We start from the raw sequence: 22442 nt of genomic DNA, 5'->3' as shown, positions 1-22442 counted from the left end.
ATGTTAGCAATATATTTATTTATTCCCAAAATCAAGTAACAATAATTGATTTCATAAATGCTAAATTTTTATTGTTTTACAATGTATCTAACAAACGGACGGAACACACACATTTATTATATATATATTTTCGGGTTATTTAGTATGCATACAATTTGGAAATAATTTAAAACAACAATTAATATGTAGTTGTTAATATTATCGCGTTAACTGACATGCAGTTGACGGATAGTACATTGAACTTTTTTTTTATCTTTTACGAAAATGTGTTGTTTTTTTTCTTGAGGACCTGAATAAGAGATTGACCCTTTACAAAACAGATCAATTAGATATTCATTACAAATTAGGACATCAGTTAGGCCAAGTTCACATGTAACTTCACATTCACCTATCCTTTAGTCTGCTTGACCGCTGGGGCACCACACAAGATCTGTCAACCTTATTTCTCCATTCTTCTCTGTCATTTGCGTTTGATAGAATTTCCTTATGATGTTCTTTCTGAATATATTGAAACCTTCCCTTTTACCTGCCTTAGTGGACCACTTTTGGGGCCGATTTTGAGTTTCCACAAAAACTGTCTTTGTAACCTTGTTTTACATAAGAAACATTCTTAGAGATGCCTTCATAAGGCGTATTCTTTGTGATGTAAATGTACAATTTAAGTTCCTATGTAAATCTTAAAGATACTAGACTCTATAAGTAACTAGAGTCAATGTGCATTTGAGGAAGTGTTGTTTTTTCCTTTTATTAACTGAACTTATAAATCCTCCTTATAAACAGAGCTTGGAATAAATAGTTCTATTTGTATGTTTAGTTGAAATTTGCTTACTTAATAATGGCTTTTGGGTTTAGGAGGTATAAGACCTATTAGAGTTTTATTTTCAAGCAGAATTTCTTTTTCAACTATGTAGTTTCCCTGGCTTTTACGGTCGAAATAACTTTTACGGACTTTTCAAAGCTGTGTGCAAAATATTATCGTTAAATCTACAGTAGATCTAAAGCCTTGATCTAAGTATATCTAATCACTAAAATTCGCGGACTTTTCACAGTTGAGAGAATTATCTTCACTATATTTCAGAGATTTAGCGTAAATAGCGGTGGGAAGCGTTGTCGAGAGGCCAAGTACGCTTGAACTTGGCTTGGCTACCTAGCAGGGGGCTCGAGGTTCGACACCCGACTCGGGCAGAGTCGTCGTTACTGAGCGCCTAAAGGCAGCACGGAAAACCAACTCCTAGATACCCGCTCCCCCCCCCCCAACTGAGGGGGGGGGGGACCAAATGAGATTGGACCAAAAGCGCTCTGAGCATGCTATAAGCATGAAAGCTCTAATAATAATAAATCTAGTCTAATTTGCGAGCTTTACACGGTTGAGAGAAAATTATCTTCATTATATTCTTGTAGTGATTGAGCGTAAATTTTAGAATCTAGCGTATTTCATGAGTTTTCGGGTTAGTTGAGTTTTTTGGCCCATCGGCACACTTTAGGCCATGTAGTGATTTCGGGTTGTTTGCGATAGTATTTACGCTGAGGTTGTCAATGTAATCAAACTGAATTTCCATTTGATTGGATCAATAAAAATTATCTTATCTTATAGACCTAACTCGATAGCCTACTATATTTACAAACTTTCCAAGCGAAGTCACTCATGCTGTTAGAAATTGGAATAGGAAGTAAATCCTTTTTGACATTTTGGACATTCAAATGATTTTTTCATTACTACGAACCAAGCAGTGTTGTTTCAAATGTGAAGCACTAGAGAATCCTTTTCTACATATGTGACATTTAAACGCTTTTTAACCAGTATGAGTCATATGGTGGCTAACTTTTTTAGATGACTTCATAATAACATTATTGTTATAAATTAAGTTGAAATTTTTTATATAAAGAGTCCCCTTTCAGACCTTGCGATCTAAATGGTTGTTCCACATCATTTCATCTCCTAGTCATTTCATCAAATACTCGGTAACAATTGTAAAAAGTATTAAATTAACAATATTTCATATATTTATTTTCATTTATGACAACAAGAATGACTCATTAAATAAAAATATAATAAAATGTCATTTAAAATATATACAAATGTAACGTCTATAGATATAGAGATAATGTAAAAAAGGTTTTTTTTTGCAGGTTAATTAAAATCAATAAGATTGACTATTGATAGAAGGTACAGAAGACGATCCATAGATTCGTATTGCTGTACAACATTCTTTGTAAGTTCTTGGCCATTGTTGCATATTTCTTGAAGTCAGCGTTTATTAGAAAAAATAAAACATTACATCTGGGTTTGAAATGACACTCATAATCAAGTAAGAACAATTTACAAGTAAAGATATCTTGAGGGATGGCCGTCAAAAGAAAAGTTATCAGAGGCATGATCAAAAGTAATCTAATCATTCTCATCTCTCATAAGATTTTTCCTACTTCCACCACACTTTGGCCTTTGATCATTACATAACACAATATGAACAGGATAATATTGATATCCGTTACATCAAGAAGAAACTATTAGACTAAATACAACTCCGTTTTATAATAAATTATTTGATTTCTCTACAAGTATAAAAAGAGGAGGAGGAACTTAAATAACATATCCAATATATCAAAAAAAAACATTCTAAATAAACATATTTATAAATTAGATTAAATCAGTGCTTAAAGACAAAGCCTAAAAAGCTTCTTTAACTTGTTCAGGGGGAGGAAAGATTTTGTTTACTAATAAAGGGAACTTGCTGGAAAAATTTGGGATCCATTGAAAATAATAGGACAATAGTCCAATCACCCGCTTTTGTGATTTCATACCTTGTGGTGGAGGTAGATTTCTCAAAGCCCAAAATCATTTTTATGAACCGAGCAGTGTTTTTTCAAATATGAAGCAAGAGAGAATACTTTTCCACATGTTTCACATTTAAATGGTTTTTCACCAGTATGACTCTGTAGGTGGACTTTCAAATTATATAAAAGTGCAAATCCTTTCTGACACATTAAACATTTAAATCGTTTTTCACCAGTATGAATCAGTTGGTGTTGTTTGAAATGAGTAGAGTTAGTAAATCCTTTCTGACATATTTGACATTTAAATAGTTTTTCACCAGAATGAACAACTTGATGTTGTATCAAATGATGAGACTGAGAAAATCCTTTCTGACATATTGGACATTTAAATGTCTTTTCACCAGAATGAATCAGTTGGTGTTTATTTAAAGATGAAGAACTAGATAATTCTTTTCCACATGTGTCACATTTAAATTGATTTTCACCAGAATGAATCAGTTGGTGTATTTTTAAAGTTGAAGAACTAGATAATTCTTTTCCACATGTGTCACATTTAAATGGTTTTTTACCAGAATGAACTAGTTGATGTTGTATCAAATTACTAGACATAGAAAATCCTTTCTGACATATTGGACATTTAAATGGTTTTTCACCATTATGAGTCAGTTGGTGTTTCTTCAAACTACTAGAACGAAAAAATCCTTTCTGACATATTGGACATTTAAATGGTTTTTCACCATTATGAGTCAGTTGGTGTTTCTTCAAATAACTAGAATGAGAAAATCCTTTCTGACATATTGGACATTTAAATGGTTTTTCACCAGTATGAGTCAGTTGGTGTTGTTTGAAATGACTAGACTGATAAAATCCTTTCTGACATATTGGACATTTAAATGGCTTTTCACCAGTATGAGTCAGTTGGTGGAGTTTCAAACTTTGAGACTGAGAAAATCCTTTCTGACATATTGGACATTTAAATGGTTTTTCACCATTATGAGTCAGTTGGTGTTTCTTCAAACTACTAGAACGAAAAAATCCTTTCTGACATATTGGACATTTAAATGGTTTTTCACCATTATGAGTCAGTTGGTGTTTCTTCAAATAACTAGAATGAGAAAATCCTTTCTGACATATTGGACATTTAAATGGTTTTTCACCAGTATGAGTCAGTTGGTGTTTTTTCAAATGACTAGGCTTATAAAATCCTTTCTGACATATTGGACATTTAAATGGCTTTTCACCAGTATGAGTCAGTTGGTGGAGTTTCAACCTATAAGACTGAGAAAATCCTTTCTGACATATTAAACATTTAAATGGTTTTTGACCAGTATGAGTTAGTTGGTGTTGTTTGAAATGACTAGACTGATAAAATCCTTTCTGACATATTGGACATTTAAATGGCTGTTTACCAGTATGAGTCAGTTGGTGGAGTTTCAAACTATGAGACTGAGAAAATCCTTTCTGACATATTTGACATTTAAATGTTTTTTCACCAGTATGAGTCAGTTGGTGTTGTTTCAAATTACTAGACTGATAAAATCCTTTCTGACATATTGTACATTTAAATGGCTTTTCACCAGTATGAGTCAGTTGGTGGAGTTTCAAACTATGAGACTGAGAAAATCCTTTCTGACATATTGGACATTTAAATGGTTTTTCACCATTATGAGTCAGTTGGTGTTTCTTCAAACTACTAGAACGAAAAAATCCTTTCTGACATATTGGACATTTAAATGGCTTTTCACCAGTATGAGTCAGTTGGTGGAGTTTCAAACTATGAGACTGAGAAAATCCTTTCTGACATATTGGACATTTAAATGTTTTTTCACCATTATGAGTCAGTTGGTGTTTCTTCAAACTACTAGAACGAAAAAATCCTTTCTGACATATTGGACATTGAAATGGTTTTTCACCAGTATGAGTCAATTGGTGTAGTTTCAAACTTTGAGACTGAGAAAATCCTTTCTGACATATTGGACATTTAAATGGTTTTTCACCAGTATGAGTCAATTGGTGTAGTTTCAAACTTTGAGACTGAGAAAATCCTTTCTCACATATTTGACATTTAAATGTTTTTTCACCAGTATGAATCCGTTGGTGGAATTTAAATCTAAAAGACTGAGTAAATCCTTTCTGACATATTTGACATTTAAATGGTTTTTCACCAGTATGAGTCTGTTGGTGTCGTTTCAAATGGGAAGAATAAAAATATTCTTTCTGACATATTTGACATTTAAATGGTTTTTCACCAGTATGAGTCTCTTGGTGTCGTTTCAAATTGGAAGAATGAAAATATTCTTTCTGACATATTTGACATTTAAATTTTTTTTCACCAGCATGAATCAACTCATGATTTTGTAATATTTTAGAGCTAGAAAACCTTTTTTGAGAAATTTGACAAGTAAAAAGTTTATTTATTTGATGATTATCAGTGCACGTAGAATTCTTGGTCTTATCTGAAACAGTTTCATTGGATAGGCTTTGTTCCATATGATCATTCATATCCTTTACAAATACATTTGTTGAAGTCATTTCTTTATCTTGCTTTGTGATTTTCATCTATGAAAAAAAAATGTATTAATAAAATGCAATTTGAATATGCACGATTTAACATTGTTAGTTTAAAAAAAAGAGCCACTCATACACAGAATAGGTAAAGTTGTCTAAAAGTGATTTTTAAACAGGCATTAAATAGAAGAATATTGATTTTGTGCACTGCAATTCAAGCATATAAGCAGTAAAGTTATTATAAGCAGTAATCAGTTAGGCATTATAATTTTCTGAAGCAGCTAAAAAAGTTTCTTCAGTGTATTTTAATCATTGTATATTTCCAAGGCTAAAAGATTGTTGGTGCCATTGAATATATCTAAAGTGAATTATTGTATTGTAAACACAATCATAGAAAACTTATCCCAAATAAGACTAAGACAAGCCTCTTCCAAAAACTTCCTATAAACATTATTGTTATAAATTTAGTTGAATTTCTTTATATAAAGAGTTCCCTTTCAGACCTTGCGATCTAAATGGTGGTTCCTAACTTTTCATGTCCTGGTCATTTCATCAAATACCCAGTAATCATTGTAAAAAGTGTGAAATTAACAATATATATATAAATCTCTTCATGGCTCAAGAGTTTGGACAAGAAAAAGAGTAAAGAAAAGATCACTCTTATTTCTGTGGATAGAGTTATTATATGAAAAAACTAAAGGGGGGGAGTACAAGTAGTATTCACATGTCGCTATGGATGGCTGCCTGGTCGTGCGGTTTGCGCGATGGACTGTCAAACCCTGCCTGCTCCCATCCACCCTCGTCCTGCAGGAGATTTGGACTAAGAAGAACATCCAAAACATGTAAAACATTTTACAAACAAACATTTTAGAAACACTAAATAGCAGCGCCCGACTTAACCATTGTGACCAAGAAGTCATGGAAAGAGAACAAGTAATCTTGTATATTCACCCGTCACTAAATAGAAGGGGCGGATTTAAGCATTGTGGGGTCCTATGCGAAACAGATTTCATGGGGCCAAGTTTAGGTAGGGAAGCGGACAATAAGTGAAATTTAAGAGTATTAGAAAATAAATTTGTCTATGCATTTATTCATTCTTTACTACGTACAGAATTACTTCATAAGCCTTGCATGTAGCAAAGTCATACAGTATATCATAATAATAGATCCCGCTCAATAGCAAGAATTACCAAATGTTTCAATCTATCTTTAAGAATTGTTGACCTCAAGTAATTCTTCATTAGTTTGAGGCGTGAGAAGCTTCTTTCACATGATTACACAATTACGGCTAATGAATAATGCTGTTTTTATTTATCCCAAATAGGATTGGTGTTTTCCATATTGAATGACACCTCAAAATGACTTTTTTTTTCTATATATTTCCTTATATTTTAAGAACTTTTTCATATATTTTGCAATAACTGGTGATTTCTAGGAGCTCCTGGTAAATTGACTGGAGGGCAGGAAATCAGTTTTAATTTATAAAATGGTTTAATTTAATAATTTATACACCTTGAATTAGTGCGGATCCTTTGAAAGTGGGGGCCCACTGCGGCTGCATAGGTTGCAGTGGCTTAAGACTGGCCACGCAAAATAGCATCGTATTCTACACCGCCGGTCTACTAGTTTCATATTTTTATTTTCATGTACATAACAAAAAGAATGACACATTAAATAAGAATTGAAAAATCAAGAGATAAGTTATCAGCGGCATGCTCTTAAGTAATCTAATCGTTCTCATATCTCAAAAGATTTTCCCTATTTCCACCACTACTTCCTTTGATCATTACATAACGCAATATGAACAGGATAATATTGATAGCCCTTACATTAAAAAGAAACAATATGACTAAATACAACCCTGTTTTATAATATATGATTTCATTTCTCTACAAGCATGAAAAGAGGAGGGGGGAACTCTATAAACACTTTAATAACATATTCAATATATCCAAAAACATTCTAAATACATGGTCAAGAGGCTAAGTACCCTTGAACTTGGCTTGGCTACCTATGAAGGGGACTCGAGCTTCGACACCCAACTTGGGCAGAGTTGTATTTACTGAGCACCTAAAGGCAGCACGGAATAACCTTCTCCTAGATACCCCCTCCCCCCAATGGTCCACAAATGAGATTGGACCAAAGCGCTTGAGCATGCTATAAGCATGAAGTAGCGCTATTAAAAAGCCATAATTTATTTAAAAATTAGATTAAATCAGTGCTTAAAGACAAAGCCTTAACATTACAATTACACAATGACTAAGAAAACATATTTAATCAGGTATGACCAGAGATGAAGTGACCAACGATGAAATGACCAGTCATCCTAAAGGGCTGAAGCTATAAAGGTCATCTGTTTCTGTAACTCACAATTAACAAGGTTGTCATATAGCCAGCACAACGACCAAGCTCTTTAATTTTCCCCTTCTAATGTCAGGTATGCATTAGATTTAGCTGAACTTAGAAGCCCCCAAAAGATTCCCAAATTTAAAATCCCAGTCCACATCAGGATTCAGACCCATACCCTCGTCAGTTCAGAAGCAAAACACTTTACTACTCAGTTACAGTGCCTCCTAATTTTTTTATATACCAATATTCAAAGCCAAAAAGATTCCAGTAGTGTTAAAACTAAGATATCTCTTTTCTAGCATTTAATTTTAAAAAATCAACAGTCTCTTACCTCACTCATTGACAGTTCTGCGACAGATACGTGTTCAGTTAGTTTTAAGTTCGGCAAAATAATAGGCACCGGATAAAAGTTTCTGTCTGCCTTTTTTGACATAGCCAGTAGTCTTGATGCTAAGGACAATGGTTCATCACTTTCAGTAGTACAAGACATTTTTATCTCCTGCTTTAGAACATCATCTGCCTGTAAGACAAAGAAATTTAATTCATAAACTACTAATTAAAAAAAAAAATATTTGTTATAAATAGGAATGTAAATATTAAACAAATTTTCACATTGAAAATAATTAGCACCAACATTCCGGTGTGCTACTTATTTCACAAATTAAACCCTGAAATTATACTAGTCAACTTTTAAAAACACCCAAGGTAACAATTAGATACTATTATTGAAAAAAAAAATGTTTGGCTAAATAAAGAAGCTGTACATCATCATTAATGAGTATTATATAATGACACAAAATTATTTCATAAATAATTGTTAACACTAAAAGCTTATAAAATGTTTTATTTCTTTATTTTCAACTACTGAAACTTCTGTTTATAGAAATAAGATAAATAGAATAAATAGATAAAACACAGAGTAAAGGCATCCAGAGACTATCCCTCTTGAAGATCTACTAATCATCTACTAATACTACTAATAGTAATATTCTATATAGTTAGTTATACATGTAAATATATTGATCTAGAATTAGATCTAGATCTAGTCTAGGTCTTTATTTTAAATAAACCATTTGATTTGATTTGATTGTCATTGTAAATTAGCTTTCACTTTAGACTTAGACTTAACTTAGGCATTGTAAACCTTAAACTAGATTTAGACTAGACCTTTAAAAAAAAAATCAACAACAGTCATCATGAAATTGCTCTGGCTGTTTATCCTAATAATTACTAAATACCCTAACCTAACCCTAACCCTGTGTATTATGCCTTAAGCAACAAAGACGCATCATCGCACCACGTACCGTGTGGGTTACCTCAATTTACATCAGGACTGTTTGATTCCTTTGATGAGGACACTTCTAACCCATACAACATCCTAAACCAAACTCACCAACCACTAGCCAGATCCAGGATGGCTGCCTGGTCGTGCGGTTTGCACGCTGGACTGTCGTTCAGATTAATCGATGGTCCCGGGTTCAAACCCTGCCCGCTCCCATCCCCCGGCGTCCTGTGGGAGGTTTGGACTAGGAAGTAATTATCTTCAACTCTGAAGGAACATCCGAAACATGTAAAACATTTTACAAACATTTTTACTCCTGTTAAACTTAAATCTACTAAAATTAATACAACAGCCTCACTAAACAAACCTACTAAAGAAGTAATACCAAAATACCTTAAAACCTTAGTAATAAATTTTCAAAGCATTAGGAACAAAACAGCAAACTTATAAATTTTATTAGAATGTGAGAAACCAGACATAATTGCAGGAACAGAAATTTGGCTACATCCTGAAATTTATAATGCAGAAATTTTCAATAGTAATTATGAAATTTTTAGAAAATATAGGGCTGATAATCATGGAGGAGTTCTTTTAGCAATAAAAAAGACTCTTATAGCAGAAGAAATTACCTTACCTAGCTCAAAAAATATAGAATCAACATTTTGTAAAATTAATACCACCTCAACATCCCTAATACTAGGCAGCATTTACAGACCACCAAATTCAGAATACATGCAGGAACTATGTAATCAGATTACTACACTTAAAGAGACAAATAAAAATGCAGTTTTTTGGATTATGGGTGATTTCAACCTACCTTATATAAATTGGAAAACACTAACCATAGATAAACACCAAAACCTAAAGGACATAAATGAGCTTTTCATAGAAACTTTACACAACCTAAGTTTAGATCAAATCATTAAAAAGCCAACTAGATTAAACAACACATTAGATCTCTTCTTAACCAACAGACCCGGATTAGTAGTTGATTATGATATTATCCCTGGTCTATCAGACCATGAGACCATAAAAATACACAGTCAGATAAAAGCAGTAGCCAATACATAACCCAAAAGAAAAATCTTACTCTGGAATAAATGTAACCTAACACAACTACACCAAGCTGCATTAAACTTTCAACAAACATTCTTATTAGAAAAAGACATTAACCAACCAGTCTGGAATTTCATTAAAAAGTATCTTAAAAGCATTATAGAAAATCAGTCATATACCAACTAAATACACATCAAATAAAATAAATAAATGCTGGTTTAATAACAGACTAAAGAATCTTTGTAAACAGAAGGAAAACCTATATAGAAAATTTAAAGAAACTAAGGCAGAAAGAGTTTACAAAAAGTATATAAAAATTAAACACATAACCCAAAAAGTAAGCAGACAGCTGCAGAGTGAATACATAACAATGTAATATCTAAAGATAACAACAAAAACCTATGGTCATACATTAAGTCTAAGAAAATGGAAATAACAGGCATAGCGCCATTAAAAGATGAACATAACATAATACATAATGATAATGAAACTAAAGCAAACATCCTAAACAAATATTTTGCATCAGCTTTCTCAGCCCCGGAGACAAAGACATATTACTTAATTTGAACCAAGTAGACAACATAGAAGATATAGTAGTACAAGAAAATGGAATTCAAAAACTATTAGCCAACACCAAACCAAATAAAGCGTCTGGACCTGATGGTATTCCAGCTAGATTACTCAAAGAACTAAGCAATGAGCTAGCCCCAGTGTTCAAAATACTCTTTCAGGCATTGCTTAACCAGGGCAGAGTACCAAAGGACTGGAAAGAAGCTAATGTCACCCCCCATTTAAAAAAAAGTGAAAAATCTGACCCAGGAAACTACAGACTAGTATCACTTACCAGCATCACATGTAAAATCCTAGAACACATAAGATGTAGCAACATCATAAACCACTTAGACAAACATAATGTCCTCACCCCATAAAAACATGGCTTTAGGAAATATAGATCATGTGAAACACAACTAATAGGACTAATTGATGATTTTTCAAAAGGTTTAGATAATAGTGAACAAATACATGCTATCTTACTAGATTTTTCTAAGGCTTTTGACAAAGTTCACCACCATAGTTTGCTTAAAAAATTAAAATATTTCAGCATTAATGGTCCACTGCATCAGTGGATTAAAGATTTTCTGATAGGGAGAGAACAAACTGTAATAATAAATGGCTCTAAATCAACACAGATAACAATAAACTCAGGTGTACCTCAAGGAACATAATATATAGAACAATAAAAACAACACAAGACACAGATATTTTACAAAGAGAATTAGATGAATTACAGAAATGGGAATCAAATTGGAGCATGTCTTTCCACCCAGAAAAATGTCAGTTGTTAAGAGTAACAAAAAAACTAAAACAAATTAATTCCACTTATCTTATTCATGGCAAACCAGTAACACAGACTAAAATCGCAAAATACCTAGGTGTTATAATAAATGAAAAACTGTCATGGAATCCACATATTGATGAAACTATAAAAAAATCAAACAAAGCATTAGGATTTATTAAAAGAAATTTCTATAAACAAAATAAGAACATAAAACTAAAATGTTATTTAACATTGGTTAGGCCAATAATAGAATATGCATCCTCTGTTTGGGACCCCTCAACTCAAGAAAACATTAAGAAACTGGAACAGACACAAAATAGAGCAGTGAGATTCATAACAAACGAATATTCACATTTGACTAGAGTAACACCTTTAGTAAAATCACTAAATTTAGAAAGCCTTCATGACAGAAGACTCAAAAGTAAAGTAGCAATTATACATAAAACACTGAACCATAATCTTCAAATACAAAAACAAAATTTAATAAAATACTCTGAAAGACACAAAGATAAAGGCACATTCCTCGTCCCATATGCTAGGACAAATTTGTACAAATACTCCTTCTTCCCTAGTGCTATTAATGCATGGAATGGGTTGCCTGAGCTAGCCAGGAAAACCAGTGACTTGGCAGAATTTAAGTCATTGGTTAATATGCATGACTAAATGCATGACGCGTAGGACGTAATCATCTTCTTTTTTGAAGTAACGTCTGTATATAAGATAAGATGAAAAGATTAGCTGGCACAGATTGGGGAGCTAATCACAACATCCTGAAAAAGATGTATACCAGTTACATAAGACCTGTACTAGAATATGGTGCCACAGCATGGGGCTCAGCAGCCCAAACAAACCTAAGAAAAACAGACAAGGTTAAGAACATTGGTCTAAGGATAATGACAGGAGCAATCAAAACAACACCCATAAGAGCTATGGAGGAAACCGCTGCCCTGATTTCTCTGGATGAAAGAAGAGAAATAAAAATCCTTTCCCAATTCACTAAATTGGAAACCTTGTAGAGGCACCCACTCAGAACAAAAATCCACAAAACTGGCACAAAAAAAACATCTCAAAAGGACCAATTTCATACAGGAATCTCTAAACCTAAAAAAGAAACACCAACTTGAAAAAATTACTCTGGAATCCACGATACACTATAATGAATCTCCACCCTGGGACGAAAGCCCTCTTCCTACTATAAGGGACCATATTGAAAACATAAAAAGAAAATCTGATTACAGACCAACAGAGCTCAAGAAAATAGTTAACTGTTTTCTACATACCAATTATCCTAGCAATCAGTGGATCAGAGTTTACATGGATGGCTCATCCCATAAAGCCACCACAAATGGAGGAGCTGGAATACTTATCGAATGGCCAGATGGAGGAAAACTAGAATAATCCATTGCAACTGGACAGCTCTCTGACAGTCACAGAGCAGAAAGGGAAGCACTAGCACTAGCTGCTACCATGATAGCAAATCATCCAAGTTCCCCACACAGTCAGATGTCTTTCTAACTGATGCGAAAACAACCCTCCAAAGCTTGCAAAACTCTGATTCCTCTTATATTAAAAACCTCAGAACAGCACTTTCAAAGCTCAACAACAACAGCAAAAAAAAAAACTGTTATTCAATGGATACCAGCCCATATACAACTAGAAATAAATGAGAAGGCTGACACACTTGCCAAGAGTGGGAAAACTAACTCACAAATAAACTCTGCACTCTATCCAGAAGAATTGAAGAAATTAATTGTAAATAAAATAAATGAGAAATGGACGAGCTCTCATCCAAATCATAAGAAAGATGACCTTACTATAAGCTATCCCGACAAGACAGTCTAATCTCATGTATTAGTCTAGTCATCTGAACACTCCAACATAACAATGAGAACAAAGAAGAAGAAGTATATAGTTTATATTTCAAGCATTACTCCTTGATAATCTTAGTTCTAATATTGTTATGCACTTTCTTACAAAAGAGTTTGCAATATTAGTAAATCAATCAAAATCAATTTTTATTATTGATTTAAGCTTGTCATTTCACATTCTTATTTCTACTTAATATAACTTCCTTCACCTATCACTTAGTCTGTTGAACTGTTGGCAGGGCCGGTCCTAGCCATTGCGGGGCCCTATGCGAAACGGATTGCGCGGGGCCTATTCTGGATAGGGATAAGGATAATAAGTGAAAATTATGATTCGTCTTTGCATTTTATACATTCAGTAGATCATCAAAATTCTGTTTCCTACATAGATCACCCTCAATAGCAAGAATTGCCACATTGTTCAATCTCAATTGTGAATTGTTGACCTTAAGTAATTCTTCTTTAGTTTAAGACGCGAGAAACTTCTTTCACAAGATGCCAAAGTTACAGTTCAAATCTCAGCTGCAAGTAAATTGCAGTGTTCACAATTCTGTTGAAGCATTTCATCCTGTAGCTATCTTTAGCTTTTCGATGTGTGAAGTTTTCCACATATTTATTATACTGCCTTTTCCTTTGACTTTTGGTTGGAAAGATTGCAACAACATCCATGTTTCCATCCAACTTCAATTTGCTGTCATTGCTTGGCTCTTTAAGTCTGTCAATGGTCCCTCTGAAAGCTAAATTGCGCTTCGCTAGAAATTGTACAATTGCAACTAGTCCAACGTTTAATTTCAGAATAAATCATCTCCTGGTGAACTTTGTCAATGCCTGTTTTTTTTTTTACTTGCTCCAGCTAGACAGCAACTGGTCATGGCGTCTAAATGCCTTTGCGATTTTTCATGCTCTGCTAGCCTTGTGGTACAGCTTTGCCACTGGTCAAATCCTTCATTTAAAAAGGAACTTTTTTGTTTTTCCATTAGACAACAGTAGAAAAAATAGATCTTGTCTGCTGACACAGAATATATCAGCCAAGGACGCAAAACACTTTCACCATTACTCAGGTTTGGTTTGCAATGCACTTAAGAGAAATGTCTACAATCCTTATTTTTCAGAAAATTCTCCAAAGTAATCTCAGGTGGACCTTTTTGTAATAAATAGTCAATACAAGATCTTTCCATTTTTTCTAGACACATGGCAGGATAATCCAGATTTCTCAATGAATCGACCACATTTAGCTCATTATCTATATGTTGATCAGTTATTACATTATTGCCTTCATTTCTTACATGTTGATCAGTTATTAGTGTTACATCATTTTCTTCTTCTCTTACGACATTCACCACTGCAGTTTTTGCATTCTTCATAGAAAACTGTTTCAGCTGTCTCACTAGAAGTGATTATGTTCTCATTTTCAGGTTTTGTTCGTTTTAAAAACGTATTCTAGTTCTAATGGAACTTTCGTTTTGGTTAAAATTCGCACTATTATTATATTTTTATTTAAATATGAAAGCTGACAATGCTTTTTTTTATTCGCGTAAGATTTGTGTTTTCCATATAACAATTTTGTCTAATTTTCAGGAGATTTTTTAAATAATTTCCACGACATTTTCGTATATTTTGCATCATTATGCAATTACAGATATACTTAGCGCAGGGCCTATGAAAGCGCGGGGCCCACTGCGGCTGCATAGGTTGCAGTGGCTTAAGACGGGCCCTGACTGTTGGGGCACCACACAAGATCTGTTGACCATCTTTTCCCATTCCTCTCTTGTCCTTTTCCTTGGATAGAATTGCTTTCAATGACAGGCCTGCGCATCCTTTTATGTTTTTTCCTATCGCTTTCTCTATCTGCCTCTTCTTTTTCCTGGTACTACTCCCTGAAAGCCCTGAAGACCCAGTGATATGACCATAGGGTGCAAGTTTGCATCTTTTGATCAGGTCATTGTGGACTCCAATTGCTATATTAATCCTGGTTCTAATCTCTTCATTAGTGATGCAGTCTTTGTAAGTGATACCTAGGATCTTTCTTTAGCATCTCAATTCCATTGCTAGGATGCTCCTCTCTAGATCTGCAGTCAGTTTCCAAGATTCGCAGGCATGTAAGAATGTGAAGGTGATCAGTGAGCTCATCAGACTGATTTTAGTGTCTACGGCTATGCCTTTGTTTAAACACCACCCCCTCAAATAGTACAGCAGAAGCAGTTTTCCAGAGCAAGGCCCTAGGAGCCACATGTGAGAGATTTAGGGGTTGGAAAGTGACCAGTAAGGCAATCCAAAGGTGCAATATGCTGGACCATCAAAGGTACTACCCATTTCCAGCTCACCCTATGCAGTAATTCATGTAAATATAAAATAATCCATCGTGGTACTACTCATTAGACAAATGTAGTCCACAGTCTGATGCGGCTATAAACAAATGATAGCTTTAGTTGCTGACCAGGCTATAGAGCCTAGTGTAAAGCTTACATGCAAGAAGAAGTTGTAATATAAACTTCTTTGTTTGTAATTTATTCTGAATAAATAGAAGACCAACTCTAGAGATTATCATATCATGACTTCAAATAATCTTATAACGATAATATTCTAACTATATATTCACTTATTATTGAAAATGTATGACTTTGATTGCTTTCTAGCTTAGTAAAATTACACTAAAATACAAACCAATGAAATATGAGATTAATGAAAGGACTGCCTAGTATGGCTGATGAAGAATACTTTAAGATTTCTCTGTATGTAATAAGCATTATTTATATTAGCTTTCTGTTATTTTTACTCATTGTGCACCTTTCTTATACTAGTAACTATTTTATTAAATGTATTACCTACTATATACTAGAAATGAAATACCTGATATCCTGGGGTCACATTACAAGTTTGATCATGGCTGTAGTTTTCAAATGGCTGCATAGAAGAAGTTACTTCATCTCCTTCAGTCTTTTCAATTTTTACATGTGACAATTTCATGTCTTGTAGTTCACATGACTGTGTTATCAAACATATTTCATTAAGACTTTCTTTCTTCTCATGTTTTATTACATTACCCAGGTCAAGACTGGACTCATGTTCTATATCAGCCATCAGTGATACTTTGATGTCTTCTTCTTCAGATAACAGTATTAACAAATATTTTTGAATTTGGTACTTTACTTGTACTTTTTACTAGCAGCATGGATTTCAACAATGCTTCAATTGGTCCATTAACAATGTTACTGAAGAAAAAGGAAATGAGAGAGATTAAGTTAGATTAGAAAAAATAAATAGGGGTGACAACTAGTTCTTTCAAGGAAAATATAACAAATGTTCAGCATGGTTATCAGAAGTGTCAACACAGTAAATGTCTACACAGTAAATGTCTACACAGTAAATGTCTACAAGGAAATGTCTGTGTGGTGCAAGGCACACATCCTGAACTAGAAGGTAACAAACAACAAGTGTTACAATTTCTTGTGTCAATCCTCTTTCAAATTACCTTGAAACAAATAAAATGGATGTTTTGAGAGCATCTAATATGATGTCTATAACAAAACCAAGATAAAAAAAAAAAAATTTGAAGTGGTGTAGAAAGATAATGCAAGGAGAACAGGAAAGTGATTATATAACTCTCAGGACCTTCTTGCCAACATTTGCAGATCAGTTTGTGTAGTACAGACTAGTTCAGAGGTTGGCTGGGTGTGGTTTTACACTGTTTCAGAAGATCTGAACAGTGAGGATACCATCGCATACAGAGGCTTTGCTGGCAGTTATGTCTACTTATCAATCGTCTTATGTGTGACAGTGTGTCACTAAGACGACTTAGTCTAGAATATTAGTTTATGTGACTAGATACGCAGAATCAGGTTTCTCTTATATTTTAAGAATATGCAGAAAAAAATGCAGATTATAAATATGTAGTTTGAATTTTCCAGAGATAAAAAATTTTTTAAAATATATATATATGTATTTAATTAATTTCTTGTTACTGTATATTGACAGGGGACACGACAATTCGTTCACTGACATTTCGTTCACCGATAAATTGATCACGACTTTTTGTTCATGCAACTATTCGTTCACGCAACATATCGCTCACCGACAACTTGTTGTATTTTTAAGTTTAATTTCTTATTACTGTATATTGACAGGGGACATGACAATTCGTTCACTGACATTTCGTTCACCAACAAATTGATCACGACTTTTTGTTCATGCGACTATTCGTTCACGCAACATATCGCTCACCGACAACTTGTTGTATTTTTAAGTTTAATTTCTTATTACTGTATATTGACAGGGGGCATGACAATTCGTTCACTGACATTTCGTTCACCAACAAATTGATCACAACGTTTTGTTCATGCAACTATTCGTTCACGCAACATATCGCTCACCGACAACTTGTATTTTTAAGTTTAATTTCTTATTACTGTATATTGACAGGAGACACGACAATTCGTTCACTGACATTTCGTTCACAGACAAATCAATCACAACTTTTTGTTCATGCGACTATTCGTTCACGCAACATATCGCTCACCGACTATTCGCTCACAGACAACTTGTTGTTGGTTGGTTCACGACAAATCGTTCACTGACAAATTGTTCACTGGATAGTAACATATTGTTAATATTATATATTGTCGTGTGTTTAATTTGTATACATTAAGACTTTTGTAGCTATTATTTCCAAAATTTTTTGGAAAAAAAAGAAAATATTCCAAACAAGCCTAAAAAAAAATTATTATTCAAGTACCAATGAAGCTATAGTAACATATTTGGTATCAAAGTAATGGTAAATGAATGGAGAATGTGAAAATGTAAACATCTTTCTATTTAAATATAAGATACAAATTATAATCTAAATAATATGACCCTAAAAAAAAATGGATGCCAGCTTTTGAACTTCTGAGACCTAAATATACTCAAATATTATGTACATTTGAATCAATGGGATATATATCTAGATTTGTCTTCTTTTTATTTGCCTAGAACATCTTTCATTCTAATACTAGACCAGTGCAAGACATAGGCTAGCGAGAGATCAAAGAGTAAATCTCTAACTAGATGAAGGACAATAAAAATTCTAATTCATTATACCTAAGACCTAAGATCTAGACCTACATCATTATATGGAAAAAAGGAATAAAATTACTGTAACTTATCTAAAATTGGACATGTGCAGTCCCAAAATGTCGTTTTTAGCTCCAAACATAAAAACAAATGAATTACACATTTTTTTAAAAAGCAACCCGTTCAAAAAAAGGAGAATTGGATGGAGTGTTCAAAATATAAGAACCTCCTCTAGATCTAGATCTACCATTTCCTTTCTTTTTATTTATCATAAGCCAAGCTTTGTTGATCTAGAGATATATGTACAAATAATGTATTGTAGATCTATATAGAGTCTAAATCTAGAGATAAAAGCTTAGATCTAGTCAATCTCGATCTACACTCTACACCTAGCCTACTGAAAATAATAGATTTTGACATTAGTATCATCATAAAATGATAATCATTTAGAATATTAGATTTTAAAAAAAATGACTAAACTAGTAAACTAAATTTCTAAATCTAGAGATAAAAGCTTAGATCTAGTCAATCTCGATCTACACTCTACACCTAGCCTACTGAAAAGGTAATAGTTTAGATACGCAGATACCTTTGCCGACCACAGTGTTGTTTGTTAACAATATTTATCTCCCTTACCTATATTGAACTTTCAATAACTTTTTTTAAAGAGAGTTTTTGTTCTTATGCTGTCAACTTATGATTTTTTAAGTGTATTTACTGAAATGAAGGTCTAAATAAAATGTTATTAATAAATTGATGAACTTGTTGTTTCTTCTTTTTTTTTCTACTTATGAAATTATTAATTAAAAAATATATGTTAACAATTAGATCTATAATTAATATATTAACTCACCAAGCAAAGCGAAATAATGATAACAAATATGCATGAATTAAATGAAATGAAACACGCATCTAGATATACATATTATGTTTAATTATTATTATTTTTTGAACAAAATTATGCATTATGACTTAGTGATCTTTTTAGAGCAATGACAATAAATGATATAGATCTAGTACGGGAAACTTATTATTATAAGAAATAATACTTTTATGTTAATCTGTTGATGATTAAGACTACAGTTAGATCTATACATTTCTAACGAATTTTGAGCGCTCTCTATTTTCGTAAAATCACACCACGAAGAGAAAGAATTTTATGAAGCTGACACAGATCAGTGTCCCTTTCTCTTTCGCCGTGAGGTCTTCTGAGTGGAGTCTACTGTCTACCAGAGATTGTTTGGCGTGTGTTTTATGATCAGATAGGACTAATGTCTGTGTTTATAACTCTTACCACTACCTCTGGCTCCACCTCTCTTGGAGGGAGGATAGGTCGAGTGTAACTAGATCACGAACGTCTTTGTTAAACGTTACGTAGCACCTGTTAAACTATCATGTTTCACAATCTGAAATTTACTTTGCGTAGAGTGGGGAACAAAAGCCAATGTATAAAGAAACAGGTAAGAAGCATATACACTACTATTTAGATAATTTATGCATCTTTACTTTCGGAGTTCATTAAAAAAACAAAAACTCCTCACCTATTACACTAAATTTGTTTAAGATGTGTAGTTGTGGGGGGGGGGGTTAGCGACTCCACCTACCAACCCTTCTCTTCACATGGATCCACTAGCGCCCATGTATTACATTCCGTTACGGAGTCCAAAGCAAGTTTTTCTCTCCCGCCGTACCGTACAGGTGGCGATTGTCTCCATTTATTCTTACGTGCCTTTAAACCCTCGCTGCGCCGGCCGTCACACGCGATCTTTGTCTTTACGGCAAAACTAGATGTGATGTAATCATCTTCCCCTGTTCGGAGCTTCGCTGCGCCGGCCGTCACACGCGATCTTTGTCTTTATGGCAGAACTAGGTGTGATGTAACTTCACCTTCCCCTGCTCGGAGCTTCACCGGCGCCGTGGTCATATTAGGTCATCTACTGCTAGGATCGCTGGTATGCTCATAAAGGGAGAAGGGCACGGTACGGTGTTTTACTTGGTCAAAATTTATCCTTCTTCGCTATCTTTGTCGGTTCGTTTCACCGACATGCAGTTCAACTGAGGTCTAGTCGGATGAGACTAAGACTGAAACGTGACGCAACATAACGATGTCACGATCAAAACTCTATTGGTTGTATCCTATAATGTCGGCCAGCTTCTACAGATAGTTATGTACGACAAAAACTCCCGTGGTTGGATCATATCGTGTTGGCCGGCAGTCTATAAGTAGTTACATCAAGAAGTAGTTATGTATGACAAATACACACTGATTGTCATAGATTCTAGTCCCCTCCCCTATTTGGTCCACAGAAGTAGTGACATAGTATTTTTATCATGAAGCTCTTTCATCTCATTAAAGAGATTTGATAAAGCCTTTGATTTTCATCGCCCCATCCCTATTTGGAGCCATCACAAGGTTACTAACTGTGATGCCATTGTAACATTTCCCGAATCTGTTATAAAAGGAGTTCCCTTCCACTCTTCAGTCCTATCATTACTTTCTCTACCTTGTTGTAGATATTGCTTGTTCTTATATTGTGCATTGTTTTTCATTCAATATGATTATAAGTTACCGTACATAATAAGAGAAGGATAAAGAACTTGTACTTATAGCTACCATATTTTTTTTAACAGCAGCATATGGAGCTGATGAAAAAAGATACAACATGGGCCACAACTGCAGAAATGCTTGCAGCTGCTACACTACTGCAAAGAGACACCTATACATTCTCACCAAACCACAACAAAACATAATACTAATGGCTATTATTAAAACCTTTATTTCATGATGCAAACACATACATACTATCTCACACAGACAACCATATATGCTGCAACATAACACTATTGCATACAAATGGTAATCACTTTGATGTGGTTGTACCACAAGAGGCCACATGTAACTGTTTTTTGCCAAATCCACTGCTTGGAGTATGATGCTTTAGCCTAAATTTTTAAGTGTTGATTAATATTTCATCTCACAATCTATTCAGATTAGATCTATTTGGCTATTTGATTTTTTCTTGCATGCTTTTAATATCTTAAATAACATTTAATGTCTATTATTTTCATGTATTTAAAGTCAGGGTACCTGTATCTATTTATTTAATTACTTTTATTTTGCCAATAAAAGATATTTTGTTAGGCTTAGAGTTATTTTTTTATTTTTCTATTAATTTTTTTTGTCTGTTGTTATTACTTTAACTACATGATTTTAATTTCGATTTTTAGTTATTTTTTAAAGTACAAAAGATTGTTTGCATTTTAAATGAATTTTAATATTAGATCTAATAGCTGCTAGAAAGAAAGACAAAGCAGCAACAGAAAAAAGTTGGCAAGTAATTCAAGGGAGATAGTCTAGTACTAAGCCTTAAAACCAAAATGGCGTATTTCCAATGACAATATATGGTAATAAGAAATAAAACTTAAAAATATATATTTTAAAAACTATTTATCTCCGAGGAAATCAAATTACATATTTGTAATCTGCATTTTTTTCTGCATATTCTGAAAATATAACAGAAACGTAATTTAGCGTTTCTAGTGTCGTATACTAAAATTCCTAATTAAAGTAAAGTAATTATTATTATTTATAATAATATTATTAAATATACCGTTATATAGTGTATGAAATTAACACTCTGGATTTGTGATAAAACTAGCGTAGTCATGGCGACGTTTTTATAAATCGTAAAAAAAGTAAAAATAAATGTATAAGTCTAAATAAAGCCAAAACCTTCTAATTTCTATGTAAGCAAAGGATGAAGAACTCTTTTATTTTTATAAAGTAAAAATAGTTCCACTGTTGCTAGTTAAAAAGTTTAATTTAAAAATGCAACAAAACAAAGGTAGGGTATAAACGTCTATGGCAGGGGTTCTCAACCTGTTGGTCGCGACCCCCTTGGGGGTCGATTGACGAATTGCCAGGGGTCGCCAAAGACAGGGCTGGCCTTAGGCCACTGCAGCCTATGCGGTCGCAGTGGGCCTCGCGCTTTCATAGGTCCCGCGCTAATTCAAAGTGTACATTATTAAATTAAACCATTATAACGTATATAAAATAACAGGGTTTTCGCGACCTTCTGATTTTCCTGGGCCTCCAGGAAATCTCATGAAAAGGCCAAAATATACGATAAAGTCCTGATCTTTTTTTGAATTTATTCAAATCTCCTGAAGAATAGACGAAATTGACATTTTTCGATGCCAATAAATAAAAAGTGGCATT

General features: G+C 33.6%; 1 protein-coding gene across 4 annotated transcripts; it reads right to left on the bottom strand.

The window, feature by feature from the left end:
- Positions 1 to 1986: 1986 nt before the first annotated feature.
- LOC106062393 (zinc finger protein 271-like) lies at positions 1987 to 21988 on the bottom strand. Of its 4 annotated transcripts, none has more exons than XM_056041333.1 (4): positions 21957 to 21988; positions 16025 to 16386; positions 7964 to 8152; positions 1987 to 5334 (listed from the first exon to the last, which is right to left on the bottom strand). In XM_056041333.1, the coding sequence occupies exons 2-4, from the start codon at positions 16253 to 16255 to the stop codon at positions 2824 to 2826; spliced, it is 2931 nt and encodes a 976-aa protein (XP_055897308.1). In that variant the 5' UTR covers positions 16256 to 16386; positions 21957 to 21988; the 3' UTR covers positions 1987 to 2823. The 4 variants fall into 4 exon arrangements, with proteins under 4 accessions (XP_055897308.1, XP_055897306.1, XP_055897307.1 ...); XM_056041331.1 differs by having other exon boundaries at positions 21835 to 21975; XM_056041332.1 differs by lacking the exon at positions 21957 to 21988 and adding an exon at positions 18813 to 21767.
- Positions 21989 to 22442: the final 454 nt, after the last annotated feature.

Source organism: Biomphalaria glabrata, chromosome 9 (assembly GCF_947242115.1).
Source record: "Biomphalaria glabrata chromosome 9, xgBioGlab47.1, whole genome shotgun sequence".
NCBI lineage: Eukaryota > Metazoa > Mollusca > Gastropoda > Planorbidae > Biomphalaria > Biomphalaria glabrata.
The sequence above is the reverse complement of the archived record's forward strand: the minus strand, read 5'-3'. Positions and strand labels throughout refer to the sequence as shown.

Excerpts from the sequence above, each read along its gene's own strand:
- LOC106062393 (XM_056041333.1), bottom strand. The coding sequence starts at position 16,255 with ATGGCTGATATAGAACATGAGTCCAGTCTTGACCTGGGTAATGTAATA. Across the intron at positions 8,153-16,024 it reads ATGTGACCCCAGGATATCAG|GCAGATGATGTTCTAAAGCA; the intron begins GTATTTCATTTC and ends TTTGTCTTACAG. Across the intron at positions 5,335-7,963 it reads CAGAACTGTCAATGAGTGAG|ATGAAAATCACAAAGCAAGA; the intron begins GTAAGAGACTGT and ends TTTTTTTCATAG.